Source organism: Centroberyx gerrardi, chromosome 20 (assembly GCF_048128805.1).
Source record: "Centroberyx gerrardi isolate f3 chromosome 20, fCenGer3.hap1.cur.20231027, whole genome shotgun sequence".
Lineage (NCBI taxonomy): Eukaryota > Metazoa > Chordata > Actinopteri > Beryciformes > Berycidae > Centroberyx > Centroberyx gerrardi.
Window position 1 is genome coordinate 6,307,224 of NC_136016.1, and position 19,547 is coordinate 6,326,770.

The 19,547-nt window shown below is 45.1% G+C and overlaps 1 protein-coding gene across 1 annotated transcript in view; it reads right to left on the reverse strand.

Moving 5' to 3' along the window:
- Positions 1 to 19,547, reverse strand: part of cacna1g (calcium channel, voltage-dependent, T type, alpha 1G subunit) — a 196,913-nt gene that overhangs the window by 27,516 nt on the left and 149,850 nt on the right. The window contains exons 22-27 of the mRNA XM_071907895.2: positions 19,068 to 19,252; positions 11,019 to 11,145; positions 9,606 to 9,731; positions 9,352 to 9,441; positions 8,980 to 9,172; positions 7,099 to 7,149 (exon numbers count right to left, since the gene is read on the reverse strand). Of these exons, the coding sequence (XP_071763996.2) occupies positions 7,099 to 7,149; positions 8,980 to 9,172; positions 9,352 to 9,441; positions 9,606 to 9,731; positions 11,019 to 11,145; positions 19,068 to 19,252 (772 nt within the window). The remainder of the gene's footprint in view (positions 1 to 7,098; positions 7,150 to 8,979; positions 9,173 to 9,351; positions 9,442 to 9,605; positions 9,732 to 11,018; positions 11,146 to 19,067; positions 19,253 to 19,547) is intronic.

The window sequence follows — 19,547 nt, forward strand, 5'->3', positions numbered from 1 at the left end:
GAGGAGTCCAGAAGAAAAGAGGCAAAGAAATAAGAAACCATGACATCATTCAAAATGACAGGGCATGATAACACGCACTCTCTCCATTTCGCTCTGCAACACGCACACACACACACACACACACACACACACACACACACATTTTGCTGGTTCACATGGTAGACTGACACACCTCTTTCTGAGTCATACTTGAGCAGGATGGACCAATTGAAATGGGGGACTGGATGGTGAAGGCAAGCGATTGGACAGCGTGAGTGGAAGGCGGGATAACAGGGATAACAGTGATGGGCGTATGTGGACAACGTACAGACCGATGGGAAGCATTTTAACAGTATAATGACACAGCGTATTCCCCTTTCTCCCTCTGTTCAACCCATGTCTTGTTTAAAAACCAGAGCAAGTACTGTACCTCTAATCTGTCTCTGCCCCTCTCAACTGTACCTGCCAAGAGGAAAGATGAAGACACAGGCAGATAGGTGGTTTTTTAATGCCTCAGCCATCTCCAATTAAAGCCTTTTTAACATTCAAAGCCACACGAGGGCTTGGGCTTGGAATGGGAGAACCCATTTGTGATTACACTATTTCCTTTCTGTCTTTCCAACGCCTGCCAAGACTTTGAGTTCAAGCCCGTAGATGAGAACACCCGATCTCCACACATTTGTAAACCACACACAAATAAGTAGGTAAAATAATTAGTCTGGTCTGCTCCATTCATTCCAGTGGAATTCTTCCAGCCTGGCACTTAGCCGCGTCCAGCCTGGTTTGACCACATGCATGGCTGATCTGCTACTCAGATGGTCTTATGCCTATCCCGCTGCTGTCATGGCTTATCCTTGGATATAAAGTACAAAGGTGCACACACACACTTACGCACATAGGCGTCAACTGCCATACTGAGTCCAATTTCATCTTGTAGTTTTTGCCATTATAATGAGAGTAAAAATGAAAAATCACCAAAAGTCTATTTGGAAGCCATATCTAAAAGGTTTAATAAGTTATGACACTGACCAAATAATAGTACAACATAGTTTGGTGATCTAGGGTTTAATAATTTATCAAACTGTGTAATAATATCTTGTCACTCACCACCAGAAATTTAGTCGATATATGTGAATATGGACGTTACTGCACACACACACACACACACACACACACACACACACGCACGCACACACTCTTAAGGTGAAACAGACACAAATTCAATTTCCACCTCCAGTCTCTGCCATCAGTATATTCCCTGCACCAAAGCAGCGCTATGAGACAATCTGCCACTATGCTTAGCGCTGCTCTGTTCTTGACATTTCTGTACATGAAATATTCATGGAGAAAGTTTCCAACATGAAACATTCATACTGAATACTGTTAGGGCAGTTTTTTCCCCCCACAAATGACTTATAGCTTTTCAGTCAAAATAAGTAATTATATGCTTTCTGTGGCAGTAAAAGCAATTATTAATGTGCAATACAACATTGCTTTCAGTGGAAATTAATGAGCTTTATTACTTATTATATTACTTTTGATTTTCCTTCACAAGCATGGCAACAATGTTGGTTATCCATCAGTTTGTGCATTGTGGAAGTAACATACAGTATATAATGGCAAATGTGTATCATTAGCTATTCACATTCACATGAGTTCCTTATCAGAATACTGACTGTACTGTATCACTTTAGGATGCTGATGTCAGTCGGTGGCATCACTGTGGAGTAAGTACAGCACATACAGTACTGACATCTTTGACTAACATGACTTACACCCAGTGGCAAACCCCCCAGCTAGAGGAACAAGGCTTACACCCACCACTAACCCCCGAAGTTATACAAGATTCATCACATCTAACGCTTCACTTAACGCTGTTACCTACACCTTGTGGCATCAAACTTTTACACCCTGAGCTGCATCTGCGAGACTTCCTGCCAACGGATCTCGCCCCTCTCTCTCCATTTCTCTGGCAGGTGTCTCTCGCTCTTTTGTCTTTTACCCTCGCTAAATTCCCTCTCTCTAAAATTTTCTCCTTCTCCCGCTTTCGCTCTCTATCTCTCTTTCAACCCCCTTCTCCCTAATGGCCTGGCGTTATTAATTATGTCCCTACAACGGAGGAATATAAACGAGAGGAAGAGGGGCGATGGAAAACTTCCGTTAGATTCATCTCTGTTAGGTCTGACCCAGATAGAGCTGCTGGGATTGGCACCGGCTGGCTGCTGTTTGTGTGTGTGCGTGTGTGAAAATCAGTGAAATAATAGATGAACAACGATAATATATGGAATGTCAACCTGTTCTGAACATGGGTATACCCACACCTATCTGTTTGCATGTGTGTGTGTGTGTCATTAGGGTAAAGGATGTTTAAGGAGATGATCCCATTATCCTAGTTGTATTGTTGACTCCTGGCCTTGTACTGACAACGCAAATTAACACCAAAACACGCTCAATGACTTTGTTTCCCACCTCAAGGTGATGAGGATTTATGAATGTAGATAGAAAACACAACAGCCACATTGTTAACGCATCCACTACTGACTCCATTATCTGTGGAGTTGTCAGCTCACTTTTTGGCAGTGGGGAAATGGTGTCGTGAAACAGAAGGTTGAAGCCTCAATCAGTAATTGCTCACGTATGTATGACACCTTTTGTTGAAATACTGCGGACAAAGTCATTTTCTCACTCAGATTATTTGATTGGCCTGAGATATAAGGGCTTGCAATACATGACAGCTTAATAGAAGATTTATATGTATTTTGAGAGTGTTAAAGGTTTACAATGTTGGACATGTTCGTAAACATCAGAGTAAAACTGACCTGCATTTTGAATTATGATGGGTTATGAAAGTCTGTTAAGTCATGCTATAACTTATTACATAATGCTCAATCTAGTTCATTAGTGTTTCAAAAATACATATGATGCCTTCCTAAAAAACGCCTCTGTAATAGATTACATAATGTGCTTTATCTTCCTGCCAGGAATCATTTTACAATTGTAGGTGCCAGCTTATTTTTTAATTGGTGGATCTCTTGTTTTGGAACAGAAATCTTTACGTTCAAAGCAGGCAACTGTTCCTGCTATCATCACTGAATTCATACAGCTACTGACTGTGCTGTGCTGTATCTAAGCTAAGCTTTATGTGGACATGAACTAACCTATTTCTCAATACAATGGTTGTTTGGGGTGAGAGTGTGTTTTGATAGAGTGGAATCATGTGGGGCCTGACCTAGCCAGAGCTGGTTGGACCACAGTGTTGATCCGTTTGGGAAGTCGAGGGCCATCTGTTAACATGGCAGAGCCACAAGTCTCTCAGACACACACACACAGAGACACACACACACACACACGCCTGTACACACAAAGAATGTTAGCAGGCATACATACAGAAATATGCAAACACACATACAAACCCAGACATACAGACACAGCCCCTCCCAAACACACACACATGCAGACACACACATATTTACACACATGCAGAATTACCCACATATACACACACATACATATTTCACGCACACAACATATTTCACGCACACACACGCCCACTCACACACTCACAGAAAAGGGTACAGAAAGAGAACACTGCTCCTATCAGCGAGGTTACATAAGTCCCCCCCCCCGCTGACAGACTTTGAGACTATCAGTTTTTTCTCTGTTTGTCTCTATCCCCTTCCTTCTCTGTTTTCTTCTTTCCTCTCCTCTTCATCCCTTTCTTCTCTTCCACCCTCCCAGCCTGTCTGTATCTCATCCTATCTCTCTCTGAGTGGTTAATATTTCTGTTATGAGGATCACAGTGGGGAAAAACAGCAGTCATTGACTTTTCTGTATGTACAGTGGCTCTAATATAGGGATATTATGGATGGTGAACCCACCTAAACTCAGTTTACACACCTTTGAAGGGACGTGGACATGGAAGTGGACAGTCTGTATGACGGAAATTCATAGTAGAAACCATATTATGCTGTATCAAATGGATAGCATCTTCTAAAGAAAAAAGCATTAATGATGATAATTGATGATGATTATTTGCTCTATGATGATCACCAACTGGAGCTCATAGTTTAACCACCTTTTTATTTACCACTACATTACTGCTCTAATTAATGTTGCTTGGGTGGATATCCACATTTTCTTTTACAAAATGATTGCTGGCATGAAGGCAAAGCACATCATGGGCTTCTAACTGGGTTTACTAATAGGTTACTAAAGTTATGCTAAGACCTCTTCCTATAAAATAGTCATAGATTTAACCATAGAATCATCCATATCTTTGAAACCTTGACCGAGAAATGTCAGGTGGTATCAATTTTTTCCCCCCAGAATGGATGTACAGTGGTTTTGAATGAAACCTGTCAGTTCCACAGAAGCAACTGCTACTACCTATACTGCTGCTGATGCACACAGCGCCTCGCAGCCTATAGACCCAGACAGCAGCACTGGAAGCATCATTACGCCGATACAAGCTGCTGTCTGTCAAAATATCCAGCACGCCGTCTCCCAGACAGCATACTGACAGCGGAGAAGGGAGGAAGGAATACGAACAATATTTACAATTTGCAGCATACATCGTGTGCAGTGTAGCTTCTCCTGCCGCGTCTGTCACAACCAGCTGACTGTGACTGCAGAAAGCATGACTCAACACAACAAGTCAACTCCAACCAGGAGACTTTCACATTGACCCGGGGGAACTGTGTGTGTGTGTGTGTGCGCACGTCTACCACCTCTTTCTTCAACCCCTCCCGATACATCCTTCTCTCCAATCTGTGTGTGTGTGATTGCATGCGTGTCTAATCCTCTGCTTTTGTGTGTGTGTATGAGTGAATAAATGCATGCATATGTGATTGGAATTCTACACCAGTGCACAGTTATATGCACAATCTTTTTTATCTTTATGTATGTGTGTGTGTGTGTGTGTGTGTGTGTGTGCAGGTCTACCACCTTCCACCCCTCCCTTTCCTTCCCCCATCTTCGGTCAAAATCTTAATGCGCCTCCTCCATCATCTCCTCTCCTCTCTTTGTTCCTCTCCTCCTTTGAGCTGCCACAAATGGCTTCTTCGCCGCGGTGCGAGCTAAAGATAAGAGCCCACATGCTCACACACACTGTGGACGACACACACACACGCATACACACACACCCCTCTGTGCACAGGTGAACCTCCTCCTCTCCTCTTAGAGCTGACAACACTAACACAATTACACAGTAAGAAAAAGCAACACGCTGTGCGGAGACAGTCTGCTGCATCTGTCTGCCTCTCTGCCTCAATGGAGCATGTAACACATGCAAAAACCTTGACAACAGTCTGAGAGTGTGTGTGCTCTTTCACATTCTGTAACACGTGTGTGTTTGTGTTCTTGGCCATTCTGTAATTACCTTAGGGGTGAAAATATCAAAATAAACACTCATATCCTCATATTTTCTCAGGCACTGGGAGGCAAAACGGCGTAAGGGATCGAAAGAGGGAGAGAGAGTGAGAAAGAGAGAGAGAGAGAGAGGGTGGGATGGGGGGTGGAGGGGTCTTGCCTCCTCTCTCAGACAGTGATACAGACTGAGAGGAGAGGGGATTTTGGGATGGAGAGCTACTCCTGCATATTTTACAGCCTGTTCTGCTACCATCTGCTCCCTCTGACACACACACACACACACACACACACACAGGAACAGAGTCCGGCATAGTCAAGCCTTTACCTTGTGCTAATGTGCCCTTATTTACCAGACACCCACACCTTTGTATATATACTGTACACACACACACATAAACATATGCATACACACACAAACCACTCCACAACCTGGAGTTCATCAGCAGGTGGTCTTCATCTAACACACCTCTCAGCAGCTGCCACCTATCATATCAATACATTAGCCAGATCACCATGGAAACGACTTGCTATGTGGTGAAAACAAAACCACAAGTGCCAGCAAACCAAGAGTGGTCAGACAGTCCAGAGGTGACCTTTAACCCCACCCAGAGCCACTGATTGAATGGGAGTGGACACTGCTGTGTTCGCTGGCAGCTATGTTGGCTCCACAAACCCGCTTTGTGCTCATTGCTTAACAACTTGTACTTCTATAACCTTTGTGCTGAGTGTTTTGTAGTAAATCATCCATTAGGTCGAGATAAATTTACGCAATTTGGCAACTCCCTTAATTCTATTTCATCAGCAGATCATGATGTAATCATGGCATCCTACTGATGCGCAACTAATAAACGAGACAGATCATTTTGCACCACCAAAGAAACTAATTAAACCCTCCTGGCAAGTGACACAAGCCATTTGGAACGTAAGCTGTGCAGACTGCAGCTAGAAACGCTCTCATGTGCCTACAGTACATTTGGTAGTACATATACTTTAATGGAGTTTATTGCTGCGTAATTTGCTATGATTACATTTCCATATTCTGACACTGGATGACTTAAATTAAGCTTAAAAAAAAGTCAAGCAGAGAATCCACACGAAAATAAAAGAATAGCCTTGATTGAACTTCTATGCTCCAATGCCCTTTAATGGAGGGCATTATTAGAGAGTGTTAGCCAACACACATAAATCTGTTCATCCAAGATGGCGCCTCTTCTTCAGCCTGGCCAAGCTCTATCCTCTCTGGCTCTGATCCTACCCAGTGCAGTAAGAGTGCAGAGTTGACATTGCGAGACAGACAGAATGAGAGAGAAACAGATGAAGTTAGTTGAGCTTATTAGTAGAACGTCTGCAGTGCGCTTGGTTTAAAAAGAAAAACATCCTGCTTTGACTTGATTCTTTTACCTCTTTCCAACATTTGCTGTCGCTCACACCTTTTCCCTGTCTCACCCCCTCTCTTCTCCATCTCCGTTTCCCTGCCAAACCTCGCTAGACTAGAGCCTTGTCGTGGGCGGGCGGTGCGGCGGTGCTGTGGACGGTGGATGTGAAGGACAAAGAGCCACGACAGAGAAAACAGGTAACAGCATGTCCAGCGGACTGAGGGCTGATGGGAGAGAGGCAGGGGGGCGGGGGGACGCGGGATGGGGCCCTACCTCCCGTGAGCATTGAACTTTGAACCCTAGCCACCATGGTGGGTGGTCGTGGTCGTGGTGGTGGAGGGGAAGGGACACACAGAACATGCTGGAAACTCTGTACCTTTCAATGTGCCTTCAGAAAGGGCCCAACTCACCCCCGGAACCATTATATCTAGAGGAATGAGACCGTGTTAGTCAGCGAGAAGCAGCAGAAAGGCAAGGAAGGAAGGATGGATGAGAGTTAGAATCAGAGAGTCAAAGAGAGAGAAAGAGGGAAAGAGGGATGGAGTAAGGCCAGAAGGAAGCGATGCAAGAGTAAGCTGGTTTGCGTTCCTACTTTGTGTCTTTCCAGTGATTCTGAGTCCAGTACCTTTGATTAACACTGTTAACTTTTGTTGATTTTTGAAAACAATGAGGTTGGGAAGCCCCTGATTCTCCAACCAACAGCCTCAACTCAAAGCAAAGACATTTCCAACCAACTTCAACTTAGAAACCCTATCCTCAGGAGTTAAACCAGTAAGTAACTTTGCTTAGTCATTCTCTCTCACTATAGGCAACCTTGTATCTTTCTGTGTTGCTGTTTTGTTAATAAAGCCAACATCCATCCAGTTCTCACCCTAAATTCTGTTAAAAAAAAGAAAAAAACAAAGTTTCCCAGCAACAAAAAATATCAAGCCAGAGAAAAAAGAAAGACAAACTAGTCAAAATTATACAAAAAGCAAAAACAGGGAAATCAACTTGGAAATATGAGGGGTCTTGTGTGCTTTGAGGAAAAAAAGGGAAGCACCTACTTGAGATATGTTGGAAATTTCAGTGTGTGAATGCAAGCAGAAAGAGTGTGTGCATGTGTGAGTTTGAGAGTGCGCAAGGGTCTGGGAGAGTTTCCCCAGTTGGTCAGACACCCTTGGCAGACGCCTCCTGAAAAAGGAAGATCCATTTCCATCTGTATTTCTCAAGAGTTGGACGGAAACATTCCCACTGTCAACCACCATTATCATCTAACATAGCAGGAAATCAAAGGTGCTATTTCTGCATTAAGCAACCAATAACGTCCACTGCTCCTAGTGAAAATGTAAAAAAACAGCAGCGAGTGCCTTTGGAATAAGTAGGTAAAATACTGTAAGCATAGGCGCCAAAATCCCAATGAGACCAATGCTAGCAGATGTCAGTCCTTATTGTTTTTTGGGGTAGGAGGCAGTGGAATAAATAGAAACCAACCAAGCAGTTTATCACCAACTCCTATACAGCCGGAGGGGAGGAGGTGCAAAATCTACAAATCTCAGCCTTCACCATAAAAAACGGGGGAAACCCAAACTGATCAGAGAACTACGGGAAAGCTATTCCTCCTTTTCTTCCAGATTTTGGTGTATTCCTGCCCCTCTGGCTGTACTAAACATGCAGAAGAGGAGATGGGAGGGGGGTCATCTACTTTTCGACCGGGGCGATACTAAGAATCTCAAAGACCCCGTTCAACCCCCCCCTCCCTCTAGCTCTGTATGCCCAACACCATGCAAGCCCGGCCCGTCAGCACTCACTGGGCATGCTCCAAGGGGCCATCCCAAGCACGGCGTCTACGGTAGACCAGGCAAGGTAAGGGGGGAGGGAAAGAGAGGCGAGGGATCGTAGGGCTAACACCGGTGGTCGCCTGTCCTAGCTCTGGAAACCCGCAGAATGTGCAAACTTTTCTTTAGAGACTCGGTCAGTTGATGCCGGACTTGGAAGAAAAGCCTCCACAGACTGCGGCCGAGTCTTCAGAGCCAGGCTAGGCGACCGCCGGACTACATCAAGAACTAGTGGGCCTACAAAGAAGGGGAAGAGGGCGGTCGGAGGGGAAGGGAGGGTTCTACCGCAGAGTATAGCATCTACTGTCGGTACTAGCGCGCTAGTTGCGTTCCTCCGGCTTCGGTCAAACCAGAGCAAGGAAAATAAAAAACAGGCTCAAATCAAGCAGGACTCAGAAAGATGTGGAAAGACTACCGACCAGCCAGCTCCTTCTCCTTACTCCGTCTCTTTTTCTCCATGCGTTTCAGTCTCTTCTCCTCCCTGCGCTTGGCCTCCTCGGCCTCCTGGTGGCGCCGGCACTTGTGGAAGTTCTCCACCACCACGCCCACGAACATGTTGAGCACGAAGAAGGCCACGATCAGCAGGAAGGAGATGAAGTACAGCAGCATCCATGGGTTGTAGTTCATTACCGGCTGGGGAAAATGGAAAGCTTTGTGAATGAAAAGCGGACAATGACCCCAAATTTTATGTTCAAGCTGTAGGTGCTTGGTAGCTTGTAGCATGTAACATATGTGTGCACTGTGTGTGTGTGTTTCTGTGTACAATTGTGCACGTGTAGGTGTGCGAGAGCGTTTGCATACTGAATGCTTACCTGTTGGTCAACTCCTACAGCGTCTAGTCCGTCATACATGATGTCCACCCAGCCGTCTTTCGACGCCAGAACAAACAGAGACATCAAGGCCTGAGACAGAGCAAGGGAAGAAGATACAACACTTGACTAGACTGAAAAACACTTATAAAGAACTTTAGCTTCAAGAACTTCATCAATAATTTAGCAGTTTTTTTCCCCTCTGCAAAAAGATGCAGGACATGAGGACAACAACCATGGAATATCTGAAGCCTTACCTGTCCCAGGTTGTCAAAGTTGTACTTGTGTCTGAGCCATTTGTAGTTGGCCTGCACACAGTCGGACTTGTTGGTGATGTTTCTCACATCCTCTCCTTGACAAACAAAGAACTTCCCCTTGAAGAGCTGGGGGAGAGAAAACACAGAAACTTGTTCAGTGAAAACTGTCATTTCAACAATAACTCCATCTTTCTCTGCCTGTGTTGTACAATAAACCTCAGGGGAAGACAGAAGAAAGACAGAAGAGTGAGAAAAGGCTGTTCTTGGTAGTTTACAGGAAACAAAGTAATAATCCACAATAGTTTCATATAAATAAATGTCTGTTTTCCTAGTCTCTATTGTCAATTGATAAAACACAATAGTGATTCAACCTATAGCCAGCTCATGAAAGCTTTTACATTTTCTGTTTTAAACTTCAAGTGTCTGGTAGATCTTTCCCAGGAAAAAAATTCTTCTGCATAGGAAGTGATGTGTTTTATGTCTCTGGCAGCAGCAACAGCAGTTTGTTTGGAATACATAGAAGAAGAACTGGGTAGTTAGCATGAGCAGCGAAAGATAGCAGTGAAGAAAAGAGCGCCACCTACAGAAACTCAAACTGCAGAAAATCCAAGGAAAAAGACATCCAACTATAGGACACACTGATTGATTTCCAAGTGATCTGTGCAACAATGCAGCCAAAATCCATCCAAAATATGAAATATTCACTTGTACTGCCAACACTGCCATCATTTTCAGCAGCTACAGGTTAAGGACGGTGCAGTGAAATCTACATAAGCCTTTTCAGCTTCCAACTGCAGCTTCCAATCACTTCAAGTCTGAAGAAGAGCAGTGTGCTCGAAACGTCACTGACTTTGCGGTGCAAATAAAGCAACAAAAGGGAGCTACAGTGTGCGGACTTTCATTGTTTGATATAGCTTCCAATCACTGCCTGGGCATCACCATCGCCATTAAGCTGACATGCCACCACATCACTTGGACAGAAGCATACTCACGGCAGATAGACAGCGGCCTGAACCGGACCAAGGTCACAGCACTCGTTACTATAGATTGGTCCTCAGGCCGTTAGCCATGAAATCTCCATTACGGGCAGATAAGCGCAGATATGTGCCCCGGTATATGAGTTATAATGTGGAAACTGAATGGAAAAGCTATTTTTCCACCGCGACCTCCTGATGTATGACTGCAAGGCGCTACCACGAGGGGGACGGGAGAGAGTGAGGGATTGTGGGAATATTTGTCACGTGTCGGTGAACTGTTGCAGCTTGGAAGGAGCGGGAAAATGTTTCTGTGTCATGGGTCTCTAGACTGCCGTTTTACTGCCTCTCTGCTTTCTCATTATTTCTCTCTCTCTACCCCACCTTTTCTCCCATCGTCTTCCCCCTCTCCTCTCCTCTCCTCTCCTCCTCTTCTCACCTGTACTCCCAGGATGCCGAAGATAATGAAGAAGGCGCAGCAGATGACCACGATGTTGCCGATGGGCTTCAGGGAGGACATCAGGGTCTCCACCACCAGCTTCAGCCCCGGGGCTCTGCTGATCACACTGGAACACAGCGTACAATAGGATATCAGCGCAGTCTGTGTGTGTGTGTGTGTGTGTATGTGTGTGTGTGTGTGTTGATGCCGGGCACTCTTAGGTCACTTACAGTGCAGCTCGGACCAGATGGAGGAGGGCTGCCTGTGGCGTTCCAACACCCTACCCAACCTCCTCACCCCCACCATCCACACACACCCCGAGGCTTTCACCCTGTCTGCCCCCGTCACACACACACACACACACACACAGACAGCTTGTTGCTTGTTTTTTTCCCTGCCCTTGTTTTGTCGGTGGTCAGAAACCCTTCGCCGCCTCCTCCCGAGTCAGTCATTTACCCAGCGTGCATTTCAGAACTCAGCTTTTCAAACCAAAGCTGAAAACACTCGCACATACACTTCTTTTCTGTTCGCTCCCGATCTTTCTCTCTTTCCCACTCTCTTTCTGCCTCCTTTCGGTTTCGCAGTCAGGGAAACAGACATGTCTAATTAAGCCAATGGACTGATGAGGATGTTTAATTAGTACCAGCATGGCACCAAGCACTGCACCGCACTGCAGCTGGGCTTCTCCAAGGAGGGAACACACACACACACACACACACACACAGGAATTGATCTGCATATAAGCTCACACACGCAAACGCAAGCACATACGTATGTTTATACACTCACTCACACACCGTCTCTCTTTCACACACACATACAAAAAGCTCAATCACACACATGCACACTCACACAAAAGCTAACACAGACCTGCACATGCACACACACACAGAAAGCACTGTTGTACGTTCGTGAGTATACACACACTCGCACAAAGAGATGCAAGGACGTCTCTTCAATGCACACACACCAAGTCAATATGATCTAAGGATAAGATGATATAGTCACATGAAAAGGCCTGAAAGAGATTACCAGAAAAAAAACGAGCGCGTGACAAAGAGGCTGTCGAGGCTGTTATCATCTCTGTCATCTCTGTCTATTAAGCTTAGTCTTTGTCTGCATTGCATGTTTTCCAGTGTTTCCCCGCTGAGCAGACAGTTCAGTCAAGGGAGAGTCAATAGCACATTAAGAGAGGACATGGGATAATAAGGAGCATGCAGGGACGACCAAGGCCACTGATCAATAGCCCTGATCAGAGCTGATCAGCCACCCAGATATTAACAACGACCCCAAGGCTTCACCTCATCAGGTAGCACCTCCCTGCCTCTCTATATCTTCAGTATTCAACACCATGCTGGTGTGCAGTACAGCTGCTGACCTGTAGAGGGCAGTAGTGTTCAGCAGCTGTGTCTGTGGGAGTCCCTGTTGGAGAACGCAGTTTCTGGACGCTGACATGAGAACATATTTGCAATGAGTTGGAGGGTAGATGTTTTTTCACATGCTTTTTGGAGATATATTTATTTTGTACACATATAATTTGAATCGGTCAGGAATTCCACTAAATAACAGTATGTCTAAGGAGATTTGTTCTTGATCTAGGCCAACCTGCCTGCCTCTCTGTCTCAACAATCCTGAAAGTCAAGCAAGTGAGGGGTGAAAAAGAGAAAGCCAGCCTGAGACGAGCGCTAGGCGGCATAAACAGGCTGAGAGGAACATGGGGATGGAGCGAGAGAAAGGCAGAAAGGAAAAGGCGCGACTCGAGGGGGGAGGTTGCGGCGAGTTCGCCGAGTTCAGAAACAAATCGTGTACAGCCGCAGTCCTCGCGTCCTCGCTTGTGTGTGACACGTTACGTGCGGAAAAAGATGAATGTTTCCACACACTGCCACTTTGCATATGAAAACACCAAAGCCAACCTTTCTACCTCTTTACACCGCGCTCTCCCTTTGAGCTCCACTCCACTCCGACAAATATGGGAGAGCAGCGGCGCCGGTGAAGTGAAAAGGCTTATTAAGGAGGGGAACGAAGGAGAGAAGAGCCTCTTATTATGAGTCAATAGACTCTGATGATGCAGTATGTGAAGGACACATACTGCGATGGGCTCCTTTCCATAATGCCTATTTGCATATGACACGAAAGGAGGAGGAGGAGGAGCTGGATGGAGGGAGCCAGAGGGAGAAAAGTTAGGTACAGTACTTGCCTCTAATCTACCTCGGTGCATAATTTCATACCGGCTCACAGCGTGTCCTCGTTTGCTGTGCTATACAAAGGAGCGGGAAAGAGTGTGCCGTGATGCACGACACCTGCACACACACACACACACACACACCCTTTTCTCTCTCCTCCTCCTCCGCCTCCGCCATATCCCTCACACTGAGCAAAGAGAACAACAAGTAGGGCAATAAGTGGCAGGCTTGTTCCCACTGCGCAAACACTGGGTGTAATTAAACGACACAGAGAGATAGAAATAGAGGGATAGAGGGAGGGGAGCAGGGTCGGTGAGTTGGAAGGATATAGAGGGAATAAAAAATGAGGCAGCTGCAATTTTCGGGCTTTTTTTTTTCACTTGGTTATGACTTGGTTTCTCTCTCATCTCTCTCCGCCAAGTTCTTCCCGCTCTCCTCCTTCCACTGTTCCTCTCTTCCTCCAACCTACAGCCGTCCTTTTGCTCGTCAGCTGTCAAACTTCGCCGTTTTTTCAGCGCTAAACAAGGGGGGAAAAAAGTAAATGTAAATTGTGAGCCGCGTGAATTCCGGTGTCACGCAGACGCAATCCGTGTGTGGAAGAATGGTAATTATGCAGCGAGTTAATGAGGCTCCCTCAGACACCCTCAGATACGGGCGTGGCGTGCGGAAAACACACACGCACAAAAAACACAAACGAACGCGCGCGAGCAAGCACATAAACTCGGGATAATTACATCATCACCGAGTGACGGATGAGCTCAGAGGCTGAGCCGACAGGGGTCAACCGTAGGGGGGAAACGGTATGGGATTTATCAATAAACAAACCTGACACACACACACACACACACAACACACACACATTTAGATCAGTCCGCCTGCCCTGAAGACTGCTGTGGCAGGTACAATTAATGGATACACCGAGCGGAGGGTGATTTTCTAGGTTGCAGCAGGCTTGTTGATGGGGTGTAGGTTGGCGTTGGGTGACATAAAAGTGCCATTGGGTGACACAAGGTACTAACTTGTGGCCCTTCCCTGAGGCCGGGCCCCTCACCTCAGGTTGTGGGCTTGATCAATGACTGGAGAGGTGTGTGTGTGCCCCGTTAAACAAAGCTGATGCATCATTCTGTCACAGATACACACACACAGACTCACACACTCCCGCCGACCTTCCTCTCTCGTGCAATGTAATGGCATCATTAATATCTCTAATGAGAAGCTAACACCCACAGACACCTGCATGCACACACACACACACACACGCACACAAACCGGACACACACACACACATACCGGACACACACACACATACAAACACAGACTTACCTAGAATTATATTCACATCTACTGAGCAATTCAAGGATAAGCCAACAGCAGACTTTAGAGTTTGGAATAGTTTTGCAAACTCTTCACCGCATCGCATGAAAATCGACTTCATCGACTTTAAAACTGCCTAAGTGACAAGCTGCGGGTGATTTGAGTGTGCGTATTGAATATTATTCCCGAGTCGGAGTCAGCAGCTCAGACGCTGCCTCTGTGAACCCCACGTGCACAGCGTTGCCAGAGGGGAAAACACAGACAAACTCATATTTAATTCAAACACCCATGGACTCTGGGGCAGGCTGTGAGTCTGCCGCAATCAAACCGGGGTGACAACAAGCTGATATTGAAACGAACCCACAACGGCTTCTCGCTTAACGGCGGCTCGTGTACAACAGGTTTTTACATTATAGCTAATAAGTGCAGGGACTGAAATGTCATTCTTGAAAATGGCAAAAAATATAGCCACAGACTTTGTGTACAACATTTCTGATACGAGTTTATCTAAGGCCAAGCAGTCCGATTGAAGCTGTTTTCCAGCCATGTTGATAATCCCCATTCTTTATAAAAAATGGAACTGGCTGCTGTTCTATGTCTTGTGCTGACCAGGGAGCTAGTTAGTGATCTTTCTTGGTGCTGTATCTTGTGTTTTCTGTTCATGTGGACCAATGTGAAGAAAGCTTTTCAGACAGTAAATATGTGTTTGTACTGTCATACAAAAGCGCTGTACCTCACACATACTGTGTACATCATGAACCTTGTGATATGCTTGTCTTGTGATCTATCCATCTACCATGGTCATAAACATGATCACATTACTGCCCTCTTTTGGGTATGTTTCAAAAGCATGACTTTAACCTCAACATGTGATAATAGCATTGACACCCACTACTGCATGGGATCCATTAAAGGACTACACTGAGTTTTTTAGGGAGTTTGTCTCATTGGTCTCCTTACCCAATATGTGATGAGAGGATTGGCACCAAAACCATTTCTGTTAGTCCAGCTCTGTCAGTATGTTATGTAATCGGAGGAGATTAGCATCATCATTAAAGTTGTAGCAGCTCTGAAGCTGGATGGTTAGTTAATGTTAATGATGCACCTAAACTGGCTTGCTTAGGGGATTGGTAAAATAGGCACAAAAAAAAGCACTCTTTGGAACTATTTTCAAAGGCAGGGGTCTTTCTTCCTGCCTGGCTTTGAGTGTAACTTGTGTTGTTTACACAGGAAATGAGCAAAGTTAGCCAGACAGCTAAAGTTTTTGTGTTGATTCATAATGGACTTCGCTAATGATGAAGACTGAGATTTTTTCAAAACTTATGAATCTACAGGCCATAGAATAAAAAACAATACCAACTTTACTAAAAGGTTTATCTCAATGCTAGTCGCCTACAATTGCTGAACATACTGCATGCTAAAGCGTTGGCATACGCACCAGATAGAGCTATCTACCAGAGACACAGATGATGATTTTTGGTGCCAGTCTTCACATATTGGGTAAGGTGACCAATGGGCCAAACTCCCAAACGTCTGCGTCGTCCTTTAAAGTCATGTTTTCTTTAACAAAAGCATGACTTTAATAGAGCCAACGCTGTAGTTCTCTCCTCTCAGACTGAATAATCCCTGGCAGGGTTTTAAGTACCCACAGTGTACTATAAGTGAGTCACGCGCCCAGACCAGCATACTAATAGCTTAATATGCCATAGCCTTTAATACTTTGCTCCTCCTTTTAGAGTATAGAGGTCTGAAAGTTAATAACTACCCTCAAAAATGATATTACAGTATTGCTTTCTTGTAGCTCATCTGCAGCCTCAGCGGAGGAGACAGCCAAGCTACCAAGCTCAGTGCTTTCCTCTTTCTTCCTGCCTTTCTTTTTCTGTCCTCTCCTGTTTTGCTCTCACTCACTCTCTGTCGATCATCCTCCTGCCTTCCTAATCCTATTTCCCTCTCCGCCATTTCACATTTCCCTGTAGCTGCAGACATCAGGCTTTTAAAAAGTAAAAAAAAAACAACTTTCTGTTGCCCTTTGCTCCCAAAAATACTCCCCCAAACTTAAATTTGTCCAATTTTCTCCCGTAGTTGCAACATATTTTCTAATCTGACTTTAAAACCTTCCTTACTGGACATTAATACAGCCTCAGCCTGGCCCTGCCCTCTGGGGATTAAATAAGGCAGGGCATACAGCTGAAAGAAAGTTGGAAACAGAGGATTCAGCAGCAGTTTGAATAAATAAAGCACTATGCCGTTTAGTGTCCACTTTGTCACAATTGGTGCTGATCTAATTAGGAAGTCTTTTCTCTGACAGCAAGGAAACAAATGTAGACGGCAAGTGCAGACTCTAAAGTTGCATTAGCATTTGTGCACTTTAATTTGTAAGTGAACAGGGCGGGCTCACTGCGGACGCAAGAGCTTTTCAACGAATTAAGCGCCACCAAAACCACATTTTAAAGTCTGCTGTGCCCTTGAAACCCTGCAAGGAAAGTTCCTCTGGCATCGGATTTTCAAGAACCCTCCTCAGCGTTCATGTGAAACGTCTGATTGGGGTCTAAGAAAGATTGGTGCCTCCGTCCTCACATTTGCTCCACTTGCGGAAAGGGGCACGCTGGTGATTTGCCGGCTTGCCTGACAGCCGGGCCTTACGGAGGGAGCAGAAGAAGAAGAAGTCCCTCGGGCTTTCCGGCAGCGGCAACAGCGGCATGTTTGGAATAGAAAGAAGAAACTGGCGTGAGCAGCGATAGCCACCGCGGCTGAACCGACAAAGGAAAGAGCGCCAGCTACAGAAACTCAAACTGCATCAACAGAAAATCCAAGGAAAAAGACGTCACAGTACTGGACACTGTTTGATTGACAGGTGATTTCTGAGAAGTGCAGGGAACTCAAGGATTACCACTTTAAATACTGCTGAAAGACATTTTCTAGAAAGAGTATTTGAGGATGAAATTTTCATCCAAAATGGGGATAATTAGAGGCGAGTTAACACTGCACAAAACACACATATACATACATATCCGCACACACATATACTGTACAGACACACACACACACTCGCTGCTGCACACACACACTCACACAGACATTACGAACTCAAAGATGAAGGCAATCATAATTTGAAGAGAGGGAGTGCAAAAGCAGTCTTGGCACAATATTTCACTTTCATGTCAAAGGTGACAGTTAAAAAAAAAAGGGGAAGGAAGGGACTGCAGTGTTTTGTGGGTAAATTGGGCAGGATGAAAATGAATATTTGATTTTTGTGCTCTTCCTGAGAACGTGATAAATATTCAAACAAGGGCAAAGCCTCAAGAAGCTTTCCCCTTCACGAGATGAGACACCAAGCGTGCGGCCGTGCGCCCAGCCAAGCGTGAGGCCGCACACATGCAAATGGCTACACACACACGCACACACACACACGCACACACACACACACACACAGACAGACAGACAGACAGACATATAAATATATATAATAAACCATAATACAGGACACACAGACACTGTTAGATGTAACACAAGACACACAGAGACATACATTCCTCCCTCTCTCTCTTTCTCTCTCTCTCCCGCACTCTCTGTCACACACACACGCATACACACACACACACACACACACAGACAAACACATCTGGTGATGAAAGTACAAAAACAGTCTTCAAATTGGAGATTTCCGCCTTCTTTTCACTCAAATAAACAATTATGCACGTGCTGACAATAACACATGCATGAATGCACACTAAAATAAATGTGCACGCATGTACGCACACACGCATACACACACGCATACACACACACACACACACACCTTCCCTTCAATGCCTCCCAAAAGCTCTAAAAGGCGGAGGATATATCGGAGCTGAGAAAAGGCTCAGTGTGTTCCCGGCTCCATTTTAAAACCACACATCCATATCAGGCACTTGATGTGTGCGGTCGGTTCAGTCGGCTCTACTCGTCCCATGAGTCCAGGTAATGGGGAGGCTTCTACCTCTACAGATGCCGAGTCAAGCATTGTGAGATGAGAGTGTGTGACGTTTTGGCAAGCGTTGTCAGGCACATAAAAGTATTTAACCCTAGGGTTAGACAGATATGTGGGGTTGAGTCGATATTGGCCTTTTAATGAAGATCAGGTATCGGCCAATCACTGGAGGAGGTGAGGATATGATTTTACTCAACAGCTTCAGGGGTTCAGTCTGTAAAACCTGCAATGAAATCTACCTCACTTTGCCTTAAGGAGCTGCTAACCCACCTAAAAGAATTTCATTAGTCTGGTTTTTAATGGAGAGTTTTAGTGTCCCATGATGGTTTCAGGGGCTTTTTCACCCTGACAAGATAAGAAACACTGAATCCTTGTAATTTTTTTGTAACTGTTTGGCATGAAAAGATACTAAAGATACCAAAAAAACAAGATACTACAAGAAACAAACAAAAAAAAAAATTAGCTTTGGTCGAAACCTACTTTGCCCAACTCCACCTATGTCTGGTATACATGACCCTGTCCCATCTCTCTCTTTGTGTGTGTGTGTCTGTACATGCATGCGTCCCTGGGAGAGCCACTTACCGCAGCGGCCTGAGGGTCCTCAGCAGCCTCAGCACCCTGAGCATGCCCAGTATCTTGGTACCAGAGTTGGAGATGAGAGACACCAGGATGTCGATGACGGAAATCAGCACCAGCATCCCGTCCAGAATGTTCCAGCTGCTCCTCAGGTAGGACTTGTCCCCGAAACACCAGCCCAGAGCTACGATCTGAACACATCAGGGACATACAGGGTTATGATACATGGCTCGAAGGCCTATGACTGTGGTTTAGTATACATTTAAAATGAAATATTAACTCCAAATGTAATAAAGGATACACGCATATATCTTAAAATGGATATTTTTGCCTGTGTGTTGGCAGATTTATTTGTTGTCATGTCATCTTTTTTATTTATCACATACATTTTTAGATTCGATACATTAAGAGTCGATGCAGACAGTCCCTTATGCACAGTTAATTTGCTTTGTAGAGTGATTGTTTATTTTGAGATTGGCAGCCACA